This window comes from Rousettus aegyptiacus, unplaced genomic scaffold, assembly GCF_014176215.1.
Source record: "Rousettus aegyptiacus isolate mRouAeg1 unplaced genomic scaffold, mRouAeg1.p scaffold_m13_p_6, whole genome shotgun sequence".
Lineage (NCBI taxonomy): Eukaryota > Metazoa > Chordata > Mammalia > Chiroptera > Pteropodidae > Rousettus > Rousettus aegyptiacus.
The window spans coordinates 34,727,531-34,750,976 of NW_023416309.1; the positions used below are offsets into that span (position 1 = coordinate 34,727,531).

The following is a 23,446-nucleotide window of genomic DNA, read 5'->3' on the forward strand; positions in this document are numbered from 1 at the left end:
ATCATTTCATTCAGCGTTTACGTTCACAAACTCACAAACGAGGGAAGGGAAGCCAGAGAGGAGGTGCCCAATGTCACGGCATTACAATGTGACCGAGCTTGACTAAACTCACAGGCTTCCTGGCGTCTGGAATCCCTGGCCCTGAGCCCTTGCCGCCTCTAAGACAGGATTCCATTCATTCATTTTGTTTATCCTGTTGACCCAGGTGAAACCTCATCTGAGAGGCTGCCGTGCCGCATCGGAATCCAGCTGGATATTCCTGGTCCTCCTCCTGATAATTGTTGGGGCAGGACTTAGCTGAAATATGATGAGAGAGGATTACGGGTTTGGCTCTAGGATTTTGTGAAAACACATGGAAGTAGCACATTAATATCAGTCAAGGACTGAATGGGCCTTTTAAGAAGTCGAGATAAATTTTGGCAAAATCAGGTTGCCTTGAGAAGCATTGAATTTATTGTGAGGGAGTCAAAAATTATGATCTTTCCTTCTGCTCAGTTTGTTTAAATAGTAAAATCTAGAGTCCGTGTGTCCTACAGAGTTGCACCCCTGAAGTTATGAATTTGGCCATACGTATGGTGGGCCTGTGTTTTTCATTATGCTCCCTTACTCGTTAGGTTTTGCAGTTAGTCCATGTTACACGTTTCTCTTGTGTTTTTCTTGAACTTCATGAACTCTGGTATTTCATTTTGGGGATGTATAGCCAAGGGAAAAACAATCTTCCTTTGATCTTCCTAAGGATCCCATTATGTTTCACCTAAGAAAGATTAGAGAGTTGCCATTCAACGCTGAACAAACATGAAACTCAGCTGCAAAGATGGTGGGTGCTTAATCTATTTACAACATCGACTCCGTTCTAAACTAATTCCACCTCAAGATTACTTTGAAAAGCATTCTTCTGAATGGAATTCCCATCTGCCTTGGGAGGCTACATGCATATGGTCCAGAGTACTGACTATATTGGCCACACAAAGAAATCTATTTAGCATGAACTATTTAAACTATGGAGGGTTTTTAAATGTTGAAATCATTGTCAATGTCGGTTCCCCATATGGTTGTCAAGTTGTGCTTTCTCTGAACTGAACAGACGTTTCTGGAAAGCAGCTTGGCCTTCTCGTTGTGTTTGTAATAACATCTGCTTAACAGTGCTGGAATGAGCCGGCTCCAGTCTTTAGACAAACACCCCTCTGAGTTGGGGTGAACTTGGAGGGGAAAAGAGCTGCCACTTGGCCAGTACCTCTGAACACAGACTGAGCAGCTACCCTCTGCTCCCTTTTCAAAGTGGGTCTCAGAACTCTGCCCACCTTTTAAATACCTCTTGAAAGCAACATACCAGGTCTAATTGTGACTTTTTTTTTTTTTTTTTACTAGCCTCAAAATGAGAAAGGAAGAACAAAACAAAATCGAGTGTCAGCCTGTCAGGGTTTTTGGTTCCCTGTCACCCTCTCGACATTGACGGAGATTTATTTTCCTAATGAAGGCTCCGACGTGAATGGCGGCACTTGCTAGAATCAGTTAGGGCTAAGTGTTATTTAATTCGCGGTGAAGCGACTGGACTGTGATTAGTTCCAGCTTTTAGCTATCATTTATAGGTCACCAGGCAGCTAACAACCTCAAATGAGGGACCATTATCTTTGACATGATGGAGCTTTTTCTGGGGGGGTGGGAGGAAAGGAAGGAGTACTACCCAGAAAGCCTGGCTAAATACTCTCCCTGGGAATTAGTTCATTCCAGACAGAGGTTTGCCGCCATTGACACTAGCAGATTCCAGTTAGGTATGCTGAAGGAAAGGAGGGAAAGACTTTCCTCGGAGCCATTCATTTATCCACTCAGCAACCATAACGAGTGAGGCCCTGTGAGAGAATGTCCCAGTAGGGCTCCCTGGAAGGAAGGCTACTGCTCGAGTTGCATATATGCAAATGGCTGCTCTAATTTTTTTTTTTTCTGGCCAGTATTTATTATGATGGGGTGAAACAACTGCTCTGATTGGTTGGGGCTAATGCCATATCGATTGCTAAATATTCCAAATAGCAACTTCCTTGGAACAACTTTGCTCTTTTGTGGAGCCTAATTTTTTCGCCAAGAAAATACCAATTTAAATAAAACTGTCTCCCTTTCATTACTAGTGTGTCCCCTACACAAAAGCTGTAGGCCTCCTATTAATTATAAGATGACGTGACGTTGTTAGAAAGTAGTATTTGGGGTATAGGTATAACATAACTCGAAAGGCTTAGAAGGTTATGTGCACTTGGGGCCTCGACTCTGAATAGCTGGCTGCTCATAAGGAGAGCCATAACGACATCTAGTCAACCCCATAACGGGGAAGGCCCATTGGTCCCCATACTGAGAGAGCCTGGAACTGCTGGAGTGACGCAAGTGTCCCTGTTACCACCCTCACACGTCAATCTTTGCAATACTGCCTGGAGGGGCAAGAACTGACCTCCTATCCTACCTCCTGACTTGGGCCCCCGCGCCTCCCCTCTGGGTCTTGGGAAGGCAGGAGACAGTCTTATATCTTGCTTTGATCCTATCTAGTGAGTCTTAGAAGGAAAAGAACCTGTTCTAGATTCTGCTTTTGGAACTAAAAGGTCAGATTTTAACCAGTCTGATACAACACCTAAAGATTCCATGTATTGAGTACCTGCTGAGCATCAGACATTGTGAAGGTACTTTACATATGGGATTCCATTTGGTTCTCACCCCAATCCAGTGAAGGAGTTATTATTGTTCCCAAGTTGCGGATGAGTCTGAACCATGATCCAAGATGCAAACCCAGATCTTACGTGTGTGACACCTGCCCTCAAGGAGCTGACTGTCGGTTGTGAAAATGAGCCACACATACATACATAGCCAAAAGACGAAACATAGTAATGTTTATAAAACCTGAGCTCTTAGTTTTACAGGAAAAAAAAAATGATTATGAATATGAACCTCCAAGGTTGACTTGCATTTAAAAATTATTATCTAAATATGCATAAATGTAAAATTTGCATAAACTCCTTACCTGCTAACATTTTGGTACATTTCCTTATAGACATACACATATTTAAGTTCTTATTTTATATAGATTTGTATTGTTTTTTTTCATTTTTTACATACCAGCATTTTCCTATGTCGATAACAAAATTTTTTTAAATTGACATATTTTAAAATCTTGTTGCATTATATGAGATTTACCATATAGTCAACCATTCCCCTACATTTGGGCATTTAGGTTGTTTCTGATTTGTGCCACTATAATGTCACATACATTTATGTACATGAACCTTTGGCTGCCTTTCTGATTATTTCCTTGGAGTCAGTATTCAGGAGTGGAGTTACTGGGTCGAAGGGCACAAACATTTTAAAGGCTTTTAACTTCTTTCTAGAAAAGTTGAACTAATATGTAAACTTCAGAGATTGAAGGGTCACTTTGGGTCCCAAGAAGTGTCAAGGAGAAAGTGGCATTTGAACCGGAACTTCAAGGGTGGGCAGGGGTGCCCGCAGTGCAGGTGGGTGGAGGTGTACCCAGAGGGAGGTGACCTGCACAGACTCCAGGAGAATGCACAGTGCCTGGGGAATGGCGACCATTCTGATTTAGCTAGTGCTGTGTCTCTCAACCTTTTTATGCACTGAGCACTCATTGAACACTAAGGTTTTTGGCAGAACATTGAAGGGAATGAAAATATTCAAAATATGAAACAGCTCAGCAATAATGCCAAGACAGTCATATTGTGGTATAACGTTGTCTAAACATCCAAAAGCATCACCATTCTCACACTGTTTCTTGCTTCTTTCAGTTCTGTGTTGCTCTTTGAATAGAACTGTTTACTGATCTCACCATGGCTTGATATCTTAGCAGGACAATGTGCTCACATCTTCTAGATCTGGAAGACATGCTGTCTTTGGTGGTGGCCTAGAGCCGCACTGGTTTGCTGCTGCTGTCACTCATTACTTGACCAGATCTCCATGCTCCTCTTGACAGCCCTCCCACTGGTGGTATTGTACTGTAGTTAAAAGAAGTGAAGAAGGAAAGAACCCAGACTGCCTGGGTTCAAATTCCAGCTCTACCGTTTATTGGTTGTATGATCCTGGGCGAATTACTTAACCTTTTTCTCCCTTAATTTCTTCAACTATAAAATGGGGTTAATAATGTTACCTACCTTTATAGGGTTACCTTGAGAATTAAATGAGTTAATACACATAAAGCATTTAAAATAATGCTGTGCATAGAATAAATACTTTTAGTAACAGTTAATTTTTATTATTTATTATATTAGCCTCAGTTTGATCTGCTGGTATAGATTTGGCAGCACACATATAAAGGGTTTATGGCCAAGTGGTATGCCATGGCATCTCATCCACTGAGACCCAGAAGACGAGAAACTGCATCCTTTCCGACTCAGTCCACAGCTACAACAAAGAGCTCCATGTCAAAGGTGAAATGTTTTTATTTGGGTTTATCTTAGAGGTTGAATAGAGTTTCATGACATTTATCCATATAAAATAGCATAACAGTGGTTGCCAGCATAAATAAGAATGACTGTTCTGACTGTTTCATAGCGCATAGTCCTTTTTGTTGATTACAAGTAAGAATATGAAGTCGAGATGCAGAAATTTTCAAATTCAATTTCAGCAATTTGCAAAAATTGAATTTTACAACTAAGGACACATACAAAAAAGACAATTTGTAAATGGAACCAGCCACCTTCAAAAATATCCTGAAAAACATGATAAAAAATTTTAATACTTCAAAAGATAACGATATAAAAATGTTGCTAGTTGGCCTGACTTTCCAGGAGCTAGACCCTCTAGGAATGGCTGGGCCTTGGTGAAGGAGTATCACCTGCCTCTGGAATGCAGTCTCAGACACAAACAAAATCACTCTTAATTCTGGTCCATAAACACAGACAGGATGCCATCATTGCTGGGTGATTCTCGAAAAGAAGCCTTTGCTTTCGTTATGCATTTGGCTTCACAATCTTCATTGACAAATAGTTCTGAAAAGGAAGCAGAAACAGTGTTAAAATATACGTAAGTTAGTATTTCTCAACTTTGTCATTATTGACATTTAGGACTAGATGATTCATTCCTGTTGGGGGCTGTCCTGGTCATTGCAGGATATTTAGCAGCATTTCTGGCTTCTCCTCTGCTCACTAGATCACAGTAGCACCACCCCCAGTTGTGACAATCACGATGTCTCCAGATATTGCCAAATGCCCTCTGTGGGCTGGGGTGGGGGGTTGCAAAATCTTTCCCAGTTGAGAACCACTGATTTTAATCAATAGAATTTAAATCAAGAAAAAGAAATAACTAGGAGAAAGTATTTAAACTGTCAAGGCATATTGGACTACCTACAACTAGAAAATAATGTGCATGTACTCAGTTAACAAACTGAAAGTATTATATTAGGGAAAATGAAGACATAAAATCTTTGCTATTGTGGTCGTGTGGCTATGCTACTCAACACAAACTATATAATCATCATCATCATCATCATCATCTACATTATTATAAATTTGAAGTAAGAATTTGAATGCCATCATCATCATCACCTACATTATTATTAATTTGAATTGAAGTAAGAATTTGAATGCCAAGACTTTTCCTTCTTTATTTGGCAAAATGGTCTTAAATGCCCCCTCCTTGTTCAAACCATCTTCAGCATTGGGCTCTTATGGCCATTGGTTCAGATCTCTGTAACAGTTTGCCTCTCGTAGTAATTTACTTGTTCATATGTTAGGTTGTCCCACAGGCTATAAATCACTTATGGGCAGAAATCATGCCTTGGTCATGTCTACACCCCAATTTCTAGCCTTTAGTAGATGTTCAATAAAGTCCTTGAATGGAGAAATGAAGATATTACTTGTAGGCACTGGCAAACTTCCCATTTGGACTCCCATTATGACTGGGGTGATAAAGGGAAATTTAAGGCAGAGGTTATGTGATGTGGGCCTTAAAGAATGAATAAGGTGTTGATAGAAAAGACACAGGCAAAGGCACAGCATGGGCAAAGGCATCCTGGCAGGTAAGGGCAATACTTGTTTTCGAGGGCCAACTATTTAGTTTGGGTGGAGTTCAGGGTTTGTGTAGACCTATAAGAATCCCAGATCTGGGGATCTGTGAATGCTAGGCCAAGGAATCTGAAGGCAGGAAGATTTGTTAGAAATGCTTGCTACAGTCCAGACATATGTTGCTGAAAGTCTGAGCAATTTCTCTGAGAATTCCTGAAACCTAGAGTTTTTTCAGGCCATGAAGTTTTGCCCGAAATTCGTGAAACCCTAAGAATGCAATTCTAACCAGAGGACACATCACTTTAAATTCTCCCACCACAACTGCTACATAGGTCATTCTGAACAGCAATAAAGGCAAATGCCCAGTTAGATGACCAACCACAATTCACACACACAAAAAGCCAAGACAAGGGGCCAAGGTCTCGCACCGGTAAGGAGTACAGGAGCACGGCCACGAAAAGCAGCAGGATCAGCAGGATCAGCAGGCCGATGATGACCCACTTAAAGCGGCGCCACACGATGAACTTCATGGTCTTACACGGGTTGGTGAACCAGAGGAAGGAGGTTTCTGGTCGGCTGTGTTGCAAAGAAATGGTTTTACCTACTTAGCTCGGGAGGGACAGATATTTTACCTCCAAGTACAACACAGAGTAAAGAATAATTAATGACATTTATAAAGTCAAGAAAAGATAGTATTCTCCTTAGTTGGCTGAGAAAGATTCTTGAAACTTTCATAGTTTCCTAAGATCCTGGAGGCACACTGGACTTTGGTTTCATGGGAAAGGAGAATGGTAAAAATGAAGCCAGATCACCAACCTCTCCACTCCCCAGCCCCCACTATTAAGTACAAAATTAGGACAACAGCTAATCCATTCCATTAAGCCAATTGGAATAGGGGCTTTCAGACTGCAGGTGTTTGGGGGATCAGACAACACTGAGAACAAAGAGGGCTCTCACTTTGGTGGGTCCAGCTTGGGGTTCATGTTGGGTTCATCCCGTCCCTTCCCGGCTGGCCTCTCGTCGGCCTCCTTCTCATTGAGGACTTCCAACGTCATCTCCACTTTCCCCTTCAGTAAAGCAGAACAGGTTAAACACATGACATCACGTTTCATAAATATTTTCTCTTCAACCCAAGCAGTATTCCCCAAGCAATGATTTTTATTCTTGTAAAACAATCCTTAGATTGCCTTAAATTTTCCTCAAGAGGTTTCATCACATTTCCTCTTTCATGTGTTTCTGAGTTGACTCCTTGTGGGAAACCCAGAGGACAAATTGCTTCCCCTCCTCCCTGTTCCCTGCTTCTCATTCTCTGTGTCCCTGTCACTCTAACATTCTTGTACCAATCTCCTTGCCCTCCCACACACCTTTCTTTGTAATTTTACTTGGATCCAGATTAACCTGAATACCGCTAATAACAGTATCTAACATGTGTTGAACATTAACTGTAAGGTCCAAGAGAGATTATATGCTTCATGTTTACTTAATGAACATTAGCTGAATAAATAAGTGAATGAATGAATGCTGCCTTCCTGTTCACAGGTTCCTGAGTGGCGTACTGGGCGCTGCACTGCTTAAGCCTGCTATATGGAAAATCTTATGTAGTGCTCATGGCAACTCCATGAACAGATTCAGAAAGCAGGCTTGGAGAGATGGAGCACCTTGCCATAGTCAGACACCCAGGTTGGTCTCACTCATCAGCATAGGACTCATCATCTGTGCTCTACCACCTCAATGAGATCAGGGTCAGGGTCAGGGTCCTCAGATGATCGGTGACCCAGTCAGCCTATGAAGCAGATACTGCTATTATCCTCATGTGAACATGAGGACATTGAGCCTGAAAAAAATCTAGAAACTTGCTCCCTTGTATAGCCAGGCTTAACTAAGCTTGTAACAGACTTTCTAGAACCCTGGAAGGCTGACTAGGTCACCAACCATCTGAGAACCCTGACCCTGAGCCTGATCCTCGCTGAGGTGGTAGAGCACAGAGGATAAGTCCTATGCTGAAGAGTCAGACCAACCTGGGTGTCTGACTATGGCAAGGTGCTTTGTGAAGCTGTAAAATGGGGATAATGTTTATTTGATGGGGCTGTCAGCAGAATTAAATGAAATTATATGCAAAATCACCTATAGTGGCAGAAAGCAGATAAGTGATTTCCCGGGCCAGCACAGGCAGAGCAATGGACGGCCAAGGGCATGAGGAAACTTTTCAGGTAATGGGAATATTTTGGATCTTGATTGCGGTGGTTTCATGAGCGTATACATCTGTCGAAACTCATCAAAGTGTGTGCTCTGAATGAGTGCAGTTTAAGTTGATTCATGTAAATTATACCTCAAAGTCGTTTTAGAAAACAAGGATATGAATGTAAGGCATTTAGCATGTTGTCTGGTTCATAATCAGTGATGTAAAACATTGACTATTACTAATAATACACTATGAATTAGGTGGTCTTTTGTGACATGGCATGGTGACCTGCACACTTGCTTTTATATCAAAATATATTTTGAGTTCTCCAAACTTGCTTGCAAGTTACGGCCTTCTTTTTCAGTGGTTGTTAGCTCTCCCTGCTTCCTCCATCTTTTTTTTTTTTTTTTTTTAATGAACACAGCTCAAAATTGAAGTTCCCCTTTCTGTACTGAATTGTATTGGTAGCTCGGCGTAAATTAGGCTACCTGGTAAAGGCAAGTCCTAAACAAATACACTGCATCCACTCTGGCTCCCAGTTTTTTGACAATGCAAATCTCTCTACCTTCCATTCAACCTCAAACATATGCTTCACGCATCTGCCACCGCCTCTTGTGATCCTGGGTACAAACCATTCCGATAAGCTAAGGTCCCACCAATTTAACACTTCTGGAGTAAATCTATTGATAAAGGGCAAACCCCAGATGACAAAATGCCTAAACAACCCCCAACCAGGAAATGCTCATACAGCCATCACACGGGAGCCATCTTTGTCTATGTAGCATGGCCACCATCCTTTCATAGACTTCTGTTCAAAAAGTGAGGCAGTTTTCACTTTGAGGGGGTTCATAGCTTTGAGGTCCGGAATCATGTTCAAATTGCACTTCTCTGATGATTTTGCGGGAATGATGGTCTGATGCAAATCAAGTTCCAGGAAACCTAGCCAAGGAAACAATAAACTCCAATAAATTTCAAGTGGATCAGCTGTTGTTTACCTGGGAACGCAATGTTCCCTGTCAGAAGAGAGGCACGCAGTGATTTTGAACAGGTGATGGGTGAGTTAAAGAATGCTGGTAGACTCTGAGAATTCTTCCCAGATAGGCTAGAAAGTGGCAGAAGAACTATTTCTCTACATCTGCATCTCAAAAATAACATGTTTCATTTCTCAAAGACAGGAGAATAAGCAGAGTTCTATACATTCAAAAACACTAAACATCTATAGACAAAAATTTCCATTCAACTTGAATTTGAAATTTGCTCATATTAGTTCTGAACTGCCTTGAACACAGTCATTTGGCTTTGGGTAAAGACTCTTGGTACTTGGGACACTCCATGGAACAGCCACGTTCAAGTCTTTCCTACTGTATCCCCAAAAACAGGAGCTTGAGAAGGAACATGACAACTCAACAGAAAATTCTCGCCAGGAACTAGGAAGCCTACATCAGGGAACCTGGAGAAGCACATTATTCTCTTCTGCAATGTGAGGCATTAACACTTTAGCAGCACTTTAACTGACTGTCTTTTGGGCTTAGGAATTCCCGTGAACCCTTTCCTTAAGAAATGCTATATGTGATGTGGGGTCAAGGCTACGGGCCACATGGACAAAGAGTTGGTCTTCGACAGTGGCTGCAGAGCAACAGGGATTTTCTCTAAACTGTCAGGCTCAGAAACTGCTCCTTATCTTAGAATGGATCCATAGCCCACAATTTACTCAGCTTTTCTTGAGCTAATGACTGCTTTTATCTCATCTCTCCTTTGGGCAATAATAACTACAGCCATTTGTCCCTTAGCCCTTTTGAAATACACTCATTCTCTTTATTTATTGTCAGACTATTTTGTTTAAATTTGAAGGGAAAACCCCACCACTGTTCTGGAATTAAGTGCCCATAAACTTTATAAATTAGCATATTTGCACACTTATTTGTATGTTCAACTCTCCTTAAACACCAGGTCAAAGCCACTACACTTGGTGCTATGAGGAGTAAAGGGATGAATAAGACATAGCCACTGACCATCGTGGGCTTTTCCTCTGCCTGGAAAGATGCTCTGGAAGCAGGGAGATGTGTTAGGGACTACAGTAACAGTCAGCTAAGAGAAATGAGGTCTGAACTGGCAAGTGGCAGAGATCATGGAAATAAGAAAATAAATGTGCTTGCTAAAGCAGATTACATTGTTAGGACTGAGTCGGAGGAAAAAGAGGAGGACCCACAGAGGACTCTAAGTGCTTTCACCTGGGTGGCTGGGACAATGGAGGGGCTGTGAACAGCAAAAGAAGTTCATGAGGACACAAGGTATGAGGTCAGGGAAGAAAAGCTGAGCTTGATTTCATGATAAATTTGAGGTGCTAGCCAAACAAAGGTAAATGTTTCTGGTGGGGAATTGGGAATAATCATCACAACGTTTTTTTTTTTTCTTCCTGAATTATAATTGACATATGACATTGTGTAAGTTTAAGCGGTATGGCATGTTGATTTGATACATTTATGTACTGTGGTATGAGTCATCATAATAGTTTCTTCTTATTATATGTCAGGCACTGTGGGTGGTCAGGCTACATACACACCCTGGTTCAGGAGTCATACCCTGCTGAAAGGTGAAAGTTGAAGCTATACCTTCAACTGAGGTGGGTAAATCACTTTGCCCCAGGGAAGGCAAAGGCCTGTATTTAAAGAGTGGAGGGAAGAAACAAAGCTGACCAATGAGACAGACCCAAGGCCTGGGAGAGAGAAAATCAGAACAACTCTGTGCTGTTGGGTGGGGGGAGGTATGTGCCAAGAAATGGAGGGGCCAAGGGTGATAGAGATGTTTAACAAGTGCCTTTAACCACAGAAAAGGATGGATGGACCTAGGGGAAGAACAATGGCTGGGGACATTAGGGGACATCAGTCACTTTTGAGAGCAGCGTGAAGGAGGAAGGAACCAATTCTGAGGTGATGAGTGGTTTGGAAGGGGAGACAAAGGTGTGGCATCCTTTTGTGAAAATAGGATTTGAGTCTTAACAGGAAGGCAGGAGCTGGCACAAGAGCCTCCATGGGGGCCCTTGAAAGAGGATGGGGACCACAGAAAGGTGTGGCATTCACTTTGTCCACTACTTAGAGGACCTGAGACAGGGGACGGGCAGGTCACACTGCCCAGAAGACATCCAGGTAATTCGAGACATCCACCCTGAATTACCCAAGGTATTGGAGATTTGAATAATTGATTTCAAGTTTTAATTGATTTCACTAATTCCAGGTACAATTTCTTAGGGAAAAGTATCCAAATGTAAGCCCTACCTAAGTAGTCATCCAGAGAAAACTTGTCATTATCCCATATCTGAATGATCAGTCTGGGTGGCACCCGAAATTCAGTTTGGTCAATACTCCAGAAGTGTTCCTAAAATGACAAGAGAAGCAGACAAACCAAATTACACTGACTACTGGATCCTAAAACCCTCCCCTTAGAAACACCCAGCATCAAGGCGTGAGGCCTTCTCTCTCCTTTACATCTCCACCCCTCCGCTCCCTCCCCTTAGCCCTACCCCTCCACCCCAAGTGTATGGAGGACAGTTGGGCTCCCCAGGACATCTCAAGGCTACCAGCTAGGTGACAAAAAGGATGTCCCAGGCAATTCCCAAGCAGAAGGCTTCCCGCCATGTTCCTATCAGTGCGACTTCCTGCTACTGCTCCTGGGGTTTGGGGAATGATTTTATCTTCTCCCCACACCCCCACCCAAAAAGATCACTATGGCTTGCTTAGATTGTTCTCCCATAGTCTGGCTCACAACAGCACCTGCCGGGGTGTCACTTCTGCTCAGCCACCTTCTGCACATCCCACAGACCTTCCACCCACCCCGCACAGCTGTCCGATCACTCTGAAGTCACTGGGACACAGGTTTTACTCTTTTATCAGTGCATATTCAAGATGTCTTGGCATTTGTGGCTTTTGAAAAATATTGCTGGGTTTTACCTGCTGTGGTTATCTAAGACCCCCAGATCACTCATCACAGAGTTAGGTGGAGGGAAGACTGGGCATCCTCCAAGTTCTCACCTCTGGTCTCTGCTCTGCCTGGGCAAATTAGCCAAGAATAACAACACCTCCATAGCCCAATTATACCTAAGTTCCTCTGGCCCCAGAAGAAAGAGAATTTCCCTAATACTTCATGAAACTGAAGGAAGACATTTGAGTTGTTTTTTGTTTTTCAGATACTATTCCAGATACTATTGCAGGGCTCAAAGGGCCTGGTTCTGAGAGGCTGGGAAGCCTACTCTGCTATTGTCTGGCTCCGCCTGACTATTCTGTGTGAGATCATGCTCCAATTACGGCTCAGGGCACAGGGCACGGGGAGGTCCAGCTTCAGATGTAGGTGGATAGGAAAGGTAACTTAAGGCCTATCTGACCCCAAGTCCTTCACCTTCCCCCCTCCCCAGTCTGCCTCACCATCTGAAAGTGTGCATGATATGACATCAGGTTGACCCTCGTGTCTCCAGAAAGTGCCTTTTGAAAGCACTCACCTCACCTGGCACAGAAAAATGTTCACTACAGCCCCAGCACTGAGTACGGCCATCGCAGTAGGGCCTGGCCAGATGTGACATGAGGCAGGTATATTTTTTATCAGATGTAGGTACAGGAGGTGACCGGGAAGAGCTAGGGTAAGTTGATAGAACACAGGCTGGGGTAGGAATGGGATGGAGGGGCCTATAAGAGACATTTGTTATTATTGCCTGCCCTGGGTTCAGGCCCCCTTTTTGGGAGGAAAGCACCCAATTTTTCTTGGCGACTCCTCTCCTCTGGTCCATGCAATTTAGGAAGAAATGATTCTATCCCTAACTCTGGAGTCAGGCTAGTCACCACTGTGTCCATAGGCAGCGTTGGTTGGTTCAGGGATAAGCACATGGCCCCAAACAGGCAGAGATGCTGAAGCCCATTTCCAGAAGCCTGGTTGGCACCATTGGGGATTTGTCCTCTCTCTGCTGAGGTTGCTGACAGTGCAGGATGCTGGCAGCCACATTGCCCCCACCAGGGAACGAGGCCCACAGAAGAAGGCAGAGCAGAGGGGAGGAGAAAGTGAGAGCAATTTCTAAAGGCATCATCAGTTCAACCTGAAATCCAGGCATTCCATAAGCCAGTCAACCCTGGACTTTTTAGTAATATGAACCAACAAATCACTTTTTCAGTACAAGCCAGTCTGAGTTGAGCTCTGTAACAGAGTCTTATAAATTAAGACGACCGGGAACCTAAACCCTCACGGAAGTGTTTCTAAAAGAGGGAAATTTTATCTACTTTAATATTTTGCCTCTGTTTGGTTAATTAGTAAAACAGTTCTGTTTATCATGGGAAGAAATCAGTCTCCCTGTGACATATACTTGGGTTATTGTATATATTGATATAAGACCGTCACGTCTATCTACCCTTTATCAGGTCCTAGCAACCAACATATTAGGGGAAGGAAAGTTTTGTTCCTTGTGCTTCTAACTACACAAAGAGTTGTCATAACTGTGTGACCCTGAGCAGGTATCTACACCTCTGTGGGTCTCAGAGTTCCCATCTGTACCAGGAGGGAGCTGGACTCATGACTGCTGGGGTGCCGAGCGGCTCCAACATTCCCTGAGTATCCGATCTGCATTAAGGAAGACCCATGACATCCACTTCCCACTGGCATATTTCAGAGCTCACTTTTTTAGCAACGATACAGAGTTGTTCAGCTGGGAGGTAGTCAAATGGGAAAACAAATCTCCAGTTAAAATTCCCTTCGCCATCCAAGGACCTGTAATGGACATCTGTTTTCTGTTTGTTTTCTTCATTGCCAGGAATCCAGCTGAAAAGCAGAGGCAAACAGACTTAGCTTCGTGTGATTGACAGGCAATCTAGCCGCAAAATTGTGCAGTGATTAGGCGAGTGAAGGGCAGGAGAATTAATGCACTTTTCTTGGGCAGCTTCCAGTTATTGACGGCACTGGGGGTTGATTTATGAAGGGGAGGCGCTCTGTTGCATTCAACACAAGTTGTAGCCAAATAAAATATAATTCCTCTAAAACTAAAGCAGGAAATCCTTTAGACTTCAGTTAACAGGGATAAGGTGAAATTTTCTGGAAAATATCAACAACTTCACTTCTATTTTGGGAATGTTGGAGCTTGCTGGTTATTTTTTGAGTCTTCATAAGTATAACTCATAAGTGTCTGTCATCACTGCTGATAGGCTCAATGAATTTAAGTTAGTTCTGTTTTAGAATTTCCTTTTCATTATTTTACTTAAGCAAACGAAACAGGCACGGCTCAAATAATCTTACAGCTTCCTTTTTTTATTATTCCTAGAGTCACTCTGATCATATTAATGAGACTAGCAAGGGAGATGTAAGCTGTTATTTTCATATGCATATCTATGAAAATTCATTTCCATAAACAATTTAACAGCTTAACTTTTGGCATTTGAAAAGTTTCTCTTGACTTGAGCCTGGCGCATAGCATACATTAATTAAATATCTGATGAAGGAATGAATGAATGAACTGCTTGGGAAGAAGCTGTTGTCACATCTGCCTGCTATTGGAAAGACTCCAGTTGGGAAGCAGAGGAAACACTGAATTTTAGGCTGGTAAAGTGGCTGGATGCATGGTTCTCAACGCTGACTGCACATTAAAATTGCATTGGAATCAACTAGGGAGCTTTTAAAAATATTGATGCCTGGACCCCACAGACGGAGGTTCTTGGTAGGAGGCAGGCCTGTCTGTGAACTTGCTCTGCCACTGACTCTAAGCTTCATTTCTCGTCTATAAAATGAGGTTAATGATATGTGCTCCATTCACACGGCCCACATGAGGACAGAATGAGGGATCATGGCTTAGAAGGGCAAGAATGGGAAAGGGGAAACCCTTAACTTATGTTTTCAATGATCTACTATGAACCAGGTACTTAGCATGCCTTATTTTATTCTTCCTGACTATACAACTATCTCCATTTCACAGATGAGGAGACTGAGGTTCAGAGAACCTATCTTACTTAAAGGTCACACAGCCAGTGTTGGATGGAATTCAATATAACTCCTCGTCTGTGTGACTCTGAAGTCCAAGCTCTTTACTCTGCCTCAAAGAACCATGGAGAATAGGAAGTCATGTGCTAATTAGTAGTGGTATTAATATCAATCAACTACAATAGTTTTACTTTTTGCTGATCAATCAGCTGACTAGTTAACTTAGTTGAAAGATTCCTTTTGACGATTAACTTTTAAGCTTTTAAACTAACTCATCGAAGAGAGTCCACACTCTCTGGCTGGGCCCTTAGTGGTTTTACTTCCAGACCCACTCCCAAAATGTCACCACCATCTTCCCCGAGACTGCTCACCACCTGCGGCATTTCCTTCTCTCTCTCTCTCTCTCTCTCTTTTTTTGGTGAATCTTTCACATTTTAATTTTAAAATAATTTCACTACTCTAAGTACATGTATGTGTACACATGTGTATAACTTTATGTAATACTCACATGTGTGTAGTATTATGCATGTTATTTTTGCATTATTCATCTTTTCACACATAGTACTTAGATTAATTCCAAATGTGACATGGTACTGTAGGTTTCGCTTTATTTTTTGATTAAAGTTTTCTGTCAGTCCAGTATTACTTGAGTTTGTTTCCCTGATTTGAAAAAAAAATAATGCTTATGATAGTCAAATAAATTTGCATATAGATATATGATTAGCTGGGATTAGTTTTCCTTGGGGAATGATAATAAGATTCTAAAATGAGAAAGAATAATGAAGAACTTGATGAAATATTCCCTGTTTACAGTAATCCTAAATGACAGTAATTATGTCTAACAAAGTTTTGATTGAAGGTCACTTGGGATCATAAATGAAACTTTGTTTTTTATGAATATATTACATTTCAATGAGTCTTATCTTTTTACATATCAAGGGACCTAACTTAGTCTATGTGGCATAGTAATGCTACTAGCTAACACATAGCATGATGGTTAATTTTACGTGTCAACGTGACTAGCCGTAGGGTGCCCAGAGTAAACATTATTTTGGGTGTTTCTGGAAAAAATTGGAATTTGAACTAGTAGACTCAGTGAATTAGACTGCCTCCCCCAATGTGGGTGAGTATCGTCCAATCTGTTGAGGGCCTAAATAGAACACATGCAGAAGAAGGAGGCATTCACCCCCTTCTCTGCCTCACTGACTGGGCTGGGACATCTCATCTCATCTTTACCTGACCTCGGACTTGGATTAATACCATCAACTCCTCTGGTTCTCAGGCCTTCGAATTCATACTAAATTATACCACTGGCTTTCTCAGCTTGCAGATGGCAGATGGTGGGACTCCGCGGCCTCCAGATTATGGTGAGCCAATTCCTCATAGTAAGTTTCTCTCTCTCTCTCTCCACACACACACACACACACACACACACACACACACACACACACACACGACTATTTGTTCTATTTCACTGGAGAACCCTGACTAATATACATAGTGTTTACTATTTGCCAGACACTATTCTAAATGCTTTCAGTAACTCAGTCTTCTGATTATCCCTAGGCAGTGGGTACTCTCATTATCTCCATTTTGCAGATGAGAAACAGCAAATTTACTAATTTGTCCAGCTAGGAGGGAAAGTACCAAGATTTACACCCAATTGGTATGAAACTACAGCCTGGCTTCTTAATTGCTATGCTGTTCTGTACTCAACATCTATGATCAATGTATAACTAACATTGACATAAACTATTTGGCACTGAATTAGGCAAGTAACAGAATAACGAACAACTATGCTGCTTTACAGGTTGGACACAGGCATTCAGTAATGCTTGGTGGAATCGATGATTTAAAAAAAATTCTGCTAATATTTCTTCTTTTTCATGGACATTATCTGTTGGTAATAAAATATATAAAAAGTGAAAATTTAGAAGTTTTCCTTGTGTTTCTAAAGCTAGTCATTCAAGGTATCGAAAAGGAATAAAAATGAACTACATGACTATGAAGTCGCAGAAAAAACAATTCTGCTTAATAAACTCAACAAAACCCATTTTCTTAAAAGAGAAATGGAGAAATAATTATAATTTCTTAAAGTAATTCGATGATTCTGCTCATAAACAAGATCCATACAAGTTCCTCTTTTCTTTTTGCTCTTTCTACCTTCATTTCCCTGGAACTTCTTAAGCAGATTGCATTAATGAAATAAAATAGCTCCAAACAACTGAGGATCCTATAGTGAACATGTTCAATAATGAAAACTGATGAAGAAGTCTGTTTCATTCCCTGAATCTGCCAAAGGCTCTTGCATGCTAACCTTACCCTTTGACATAGATGTCGCTCATGTCCTCTCCTGTGATGCTTTTCTCGTCCAAGATAACGTCCTTGGTATTCCAGATGATCACACGCAGGTAAAATCTGAAAAGAGCACATTTTACAGGTGCTTTTTTCCCTCTGGTCCTGCCCCAAGACCCCCGTTCAATATAGCAGGGTCTCAAGATTACTTACCTCTTGGCTTTCCGTGGTGTGATGTTGAAAGGAGGGCCTGGTGGCCCCAAGTTCTTGGGGAAAACATCCACCCACATCTGGAGTTTTCCCTAAGCCATTCAGAAATGAAAAGAGAAATAAAGCTATAGGTGGTAGAGACTACATTTTTCATTCATATTTCCTAAGTGAAACTATTTCTTTGGGCCTACTTTATTAGTCCATATAGAAGACAAAAAAAAAAAAAAGGAAAAAAGGAGTAGAAGAGCAAACCAAGATGAATCTTATATCTTCCATGTAATTTAGGCCACCCACTCTGTACTCTCACTCAGGAGTCTTTGCGGGCTGCATGTGCTCACATGTATCACAGTCGTGAGTCTTCCCCGGTTAGTAAAATAAGGGGCTTCCCATTGCTAGCACAACCCCCAACACGCACAGACACATATACATAAACAAACACAAATGTACACACACACACACACCCCGTCTTACAACAACTTAAAGTTCAGCCCTCGACTCTCAGAACGGTTCTCAAGCTGTTACTCTATTCATCATTACAGTGTACCTGATGTCAGTCCCAGTTCTGTGACACCCAGGACTTTCTCCACTTACCTCAAGATAGACAACGAAAATAATATAAAGTGGCATTTAATTTCGTAAAAGAAAGATTTATGACATGACACTTTCAAAGGAGGGTCTCAATGACAAGAACATGACTGCTCCCCATGCTGAGGACTCCCCAGCATTGGCTCACTAGTGCCCATGACCTGGGAGGAAGCTTTCAGGAAGGGGGAGGGTGACAGTTTGACTGACACTTGTGCTGTCATTTTGGTGAGGCCCTGCTCAGGTCTTTGACTGCCACAGACCAAGCCCATCTATCTGACTGGAATGTTCTTCCAGACAGACGAGGAATGCCATTAACAAACTACATCAACCATGTGAACCAATTTAAATTCCCCAAACTGTTTTTGGATGTTCTGTAGACTTTGCCTTCATGACAAAAACAGACTGGTCTTTAAGAAGGTTGCCAAGGGAACCACTAGACTGGCTTCCTAATGCATTGTGAGTAAAATGAATTAACTGGAGCTCTTGAAAAGGGATATATTTTACTGTGATCCTGACTCTCTTCCAACTAATCCCTAGGGCTCAAGGTTCTACAATACATCAAGCATGCTGCAGAGCATTAGGCATCCAGGTGTCTCCTGAGACCCAGCCACAGTCTGTCCAACGTGGTAGGTAGAGGTGATGGGGGCTGGGGTGGTGGCAGTGTCTACTGGTGATTCCCAGAGAGAAATCTTCCTCACTTTGTAATTTCTTGAGACTTTGTTCAATTGAGGGATGGGAGGGGAGAGAGGGCTCTTTGAGGGAAATAAGAATAACAAAAGAAGGAAGGAAGAAGTAAAAATGTGGAACAGAATAAAAACAAGGCCATCTAGTAAGCCCAGGCCATTTGTGATACTTTTTAGAGATAAGCTTGTGCATGGGTCTGCTGTTCTTATCAACAAAATTTGCATTCGTTAGATTAATATTTATTAAAGTGGAATTTCCTAGCTAGCTGCATCAGAACCCTTCAAAGTACTTGTTAAAATTCAGATTCCCGGTCCCACTCCAGACCTATTAAATCCGGATCTCTGCAGGCATATCCTGGGAGTCTTCATTATAACAAACTTCCATGTGGATTATTTGGTTGTTTGCCACATCTCTCCTTGCTTCTCTGGAGACTTCTCCCTAGCTTCTAGAAACTAACTGTCCCCATCACTCTCTACATGGTCCCTGTAAAGAGCCATGATGTGCACTGTGGCCCAGCTTGTTTCCTGGCTCTTTGGCCAGATGGCACCGCCTCACCCAAGCTAGGCCAAGAGCAGTTGCTTTCCCAGGCCCTGACCTCCTAGTTATGACCAAGTGGTCCAGTGATGGACGGCTGGGCGCAAATTGGGGCAACCCATCCTTTCCACATTTGGAAGCAGATGGGACTATATTAAAACCCCAGAAACACACAATATTCTCATGCATGGGAACGTACCACAGAAAGAGGGCAGAATAAAGTAGACTCAGAGAGACAAACAGACGAGAGACAGGGAAAGTTCTAGTCCAAGTTTGTTCTGAGCCATAGTAATTTTCCTGTCTAGATTTAGTGAGTTATCTGAAAAGTCTTACAATAAATTCCCATTTGGAATGAGGTTAATCTGAGTTTCATTTCTATTTCTTTTGTATCTAAAAGTATTCAAAAGAAATAAAAGAGGCAAGTCCGTGTCTGCTATTGAGTTTGAAGTGTGGATGATGGGTCTTCAAAAGCAGGGAGCGCCTTTACCTGGGAGATGTTGGGCTGGAAGGTGCTGTGCAAAGTCCTTGTTTCCACATGTTCAGGGACCAGCCCCTGAGTCCTGAGGATGTGAAGGGCAAGACGCTCATCGGGAGCCCCGAGGTGCTGGTGCAGAACTTTGTTGGCTTCTGGAATGGAAAGCAGCATTGAAATAGGAATGGGCCTCTGGGAACAGCTGAGCCAGATGGCCTGAGGGGCCCCCGGCACTCCATCCCAGACTTTGCAAAATGGTCAGGCAGTTTCAGTGTGCGAACTTCGACTGGTGAAGGAGTCACTGATAGAAATAGCTCCTGACCAGGGTCCTAGCCCAACCTGTCTCACACCTGACTTGTGGGCTACCAACAGCAAAGGGACGAGAACACACTAGAATGTGTGAGAGCAGCTGCATTTACCTTGTGGCAGAGGCTCACAGCCAGACTCTGTTTCCCAGACTCTATCACAGTTAGGTGTGGCCATGCGACTAGGCTAGGCTAGAATATAATGCAGGTGGAAGTGACCTGTGTGTCTCAGATAGACCTGGCACATAGAACCCTCTCACATAGGATCCTATATGTGCCTTTCTCTTCTGGATACAGAAGAAAACAGCAACCTCGACACCTGAGCTGAAGAATGGCCAGGTTGTAAAATGAAAGGGCCTGAGCCTGCGAAGCACTGCTTGGAAGAGGGCTGCCGACCTGTAGGAATGCCTGTTTTAAATTTATAAGAAATAAACTTCTATTGTGTTAAGCCACTGAAATTTGTTAGTTTGATTATTACAGCAGCATTTAAAAAACACAGTCATCAAATGTTCTTTGACACTCCTCCCATTGAGAGGCGGAGTCTATATCCTATCTTTGAGTCTGGAGAGCTATTTGACGACTAGAGAAAGGGCTGTATGACTTCTGAAGATAAGCATAAAGAGCCACACAGCTTCTGGCTGATTTTCTTGGGGTGCTTGCTCTGGGGAAAGCCATCTGCCATGTAAGGAGCCTGGGTACCCAGAGATTGCCTTATTGAAAGAGCCCAAGTAGGTGCTCTGGTCACCAGCCCCAGCTGAGCACCTGGCCAAGAGCCATCATCAATTGCTAGCCATGTGTTGTGAGCCATCCTGGATATCCAGCTCAGTTGAGCCTTTGGATGACTGTAGCCCCAGCTGACATCTGACAGCAACCAATGCATGAGTGACTTGAGTGAGAACCGCCCAGATGAGCCCTTCCTGAATTGCTCACCCACAGAACTGTGAGCAAAACAAAATGGTTGTTTTCAGCTGCTACGTTTTGGGGTGATTTGTTACATAACAAGGGGAACCAGAACAACCGTCACGACAGATACAGCTTTTGGGGGTATCATTTCATTGTCTTGGAGTATTCCTGTCGGCTAGGCCATGTTGCTTGCCAGTTTATTCCCTATCTCCTTTGTAAGTTCTCATGTTAACAGCAGCATCAACATTTCTTAAATATCTGATCATCCCTGATACTGACTGTCTTCGAAAACAAAAATATAGCTTCTTACAATGTCAAGAACAAATAGTTGAGGATCAGGAAGCATTTTCACTCCTGTGTGTCTTTGCTCGGCTTTCTCTGGATATCCCATGAACCCTCAAGGCCATTCCCACTGCCACCCCCTCCTTACAAAACACAGGATCATCTCGTGGCTCTTATGCTCTACCAAGCTTATTTCAGCCTACATCACAATACAGCTAGCTGTTTATGTGCAGGACAGATTGTATTATAAATTACTGCTTAGGAGAGAGCAAGACCCCAAGTTAGGACATGAGCCACATGTGAACTTGGCAGATTCACTGAACCAACCCCAGGCATCGCTGAGGTTTCTCAGAGAAAGGCTAGAAGAATGATAGAGAAATTCTTGCATCACCATCTGAGTATTTTTGCTTTACATGGAAATTAGTTAATTATGAGGACTTTGTGTTCAAAGTTCGAGTGGTTATGACCTATAAGTTCAAGTAAAACATAAGACAGACGAGAAAATGTGTCCACTTTGATGCTTGACGTGACAGGAAAAATCTGTTATAATGGTTCTTTTGTTAGATAGTCATGTGCGTGGAGTCCCCTGTGGTATGATTGGGGTACTGCTGTGCCCACCCCCCTCCCCAAAGCAAATCCAGCAATAGGAATGGGTTTATAACTGATTTATGTACTTATATAAACCCCCAAACTATCCTTTGTAACTGGCTTGCAATCAATGACAACATCTTACCAAATTCATCCAAACTATAGTCTCGTCCTCCATATCTGATTCTACTTCCATCTTCAGAAAGGATGGGTGGTGGGAAGCCTTTGAATCTGGCTACATTTTGAAGCAACTGTGTTGGTCTCAGTTGATCCCGCCATGTATTTACTCCAGAGCTGTGAATAACATCCCATACCCAGAGTTACTGTGGGGCACATAGGTTCTTCTTGGAGCCATTAAATGCATAGTGACAAATGGATAGGCACCCCCATGCTGTGAGGGAGCTGCGAATGGGCTCTATATTTCGGCTTTTGCCTAGAAATCTATTCCAGAGACCTAAAATCCACAATTATTTTGGCCTCAGCCAACTGATCTCCTTTTTCTTCCTCAATTTCCTCCTCTGTAAAACTTTGGAGTTTGACTGAGATCCCCATAATCATAATAGGCAAATTCATAAATTAGAACCAGCAAGCTATATCTCATTAAGTATTGTAGAAAAGCACTCAGATAAAGAGGGACATCACAAAATCGATCAGTTGAGGGGAGGAGGGGGTAGGGAATTCCTGCCATCAACAATTGCCAGCCCTCAGTCCCTGGCATCAAGGAGAGGGACTCACGAAAAGAGGCTGAGGGCACTGGGGTTTTCTGGGCACTGCTGCCTGTACAATCCCCACAGAGCACTGTGCTACTCCGGTGGCCAACGTTTTACACAGACTCCAGTGTGAAAGTTGCCTCCTGGAGTTGGGCAGTGCTTTGGCCCTGATTCTCTTAAAGAATCTTGTTATGAAAAGTAGCATATATCTGACTCAAAGGAGCAGTGGCTCCGTGAAGACAGGCACTGAGATAGACAGCCACAGCTTCCCTAGGTGTTAACAGTAGATGGAGCAAATCGTCTACATTTATGGCCAAAGCAACTTACACACAGTAGTGCTCAGGTATGCCACAGTGGGATCCAAACCGGGAAAGGAATCGGTTTTCCAAATCGATAATTGTTTCTCCCACTTTTTCATCACGAGTAAAGGTGTCGTAATCATAGACAGAAATTTTCAGATCTTTTTCTTGAGGTAAGTAGCAGCTCAGTTCATACATTCTAAATAAACAAATGCAAGGTTAGCGTCTCTGTGATCCCATCTAGGTGTCTCACCAAACACCAAGGCTCTGTGCACAGGAACCCCAGGCAGTGGCTATGGCTGCTGGTGGAGAACATCAGGGCTAAGGTAATCAGGCAGGTGGTAGTGGGCGGAGGTACTTGATAAGTAGTGCACATTAGTAAAAAGGACAACAAGAGACTATCCACTTGCTCAGGAGATGATCATAGGCTTTAAATACCCAAGTTCAAATCCAAGCTCTGCT

General features: G+C 42.6%; 1 protein-coding gene across 5 annotated transcripts in view; it reads right to left on the reverse strand.

Moving 5' to 3' along the window:
* Nucleotides 1-4,403: 4,403 nt before the first annotated feature.
* Nucleotides 4,404-23,446, reverse strand: part of MYOF (myoferlin) — a 131,262-nt gene continuing 112,219 nt past the window's right edge. For all 5 annotated transcript variants that reach the window (XM_016164186.2, XM_016164189.2, XM_016164188.2 and 2 more), the window contains 11 exons: nt 23,013-23,183; nt 22,121-22,269; nt 19,913-20,052; nt 17,626-17,714; nt 17,440-17,535; nt 13,827-13,968; nt 11,448-11,547; nt 8,921-9,111; nt 6,948-7,057; nt 6,419-6,566; nt 4,404-4,976 (listed from right to left, as the gene is read on the reverse strand). In XM_016164186.2, the coding sequence (XP_016019672.2) occupies nt 4,938-4,976; nt 6,419-6,566; nt 6,948-7,057; nt 8,921-9,111; nt 11,448-11,547; nt 13,827-13,968; nt 17,440-17,535; nt 17,626-17,714; nt 19,913-20,052; nt 22,121-22,269; nt 23,013-23,183 (1,375 nt within the window). In that variant the 3' untranslated portion in view covers nt 4,404-4,937. The remainder of the gene's footprint in view (nt 4,977-6,418; nt 6,567-6,947; nt 7,058-8,920; nt 9,112-11,447; nt 11,548-13,826; nt 13,969-17,439; nt 17,536-17,625; nt 17,715-19,912; nt 20,053-22,120; nt 22,270-23,012; nt 23,184-23,446) is intronic.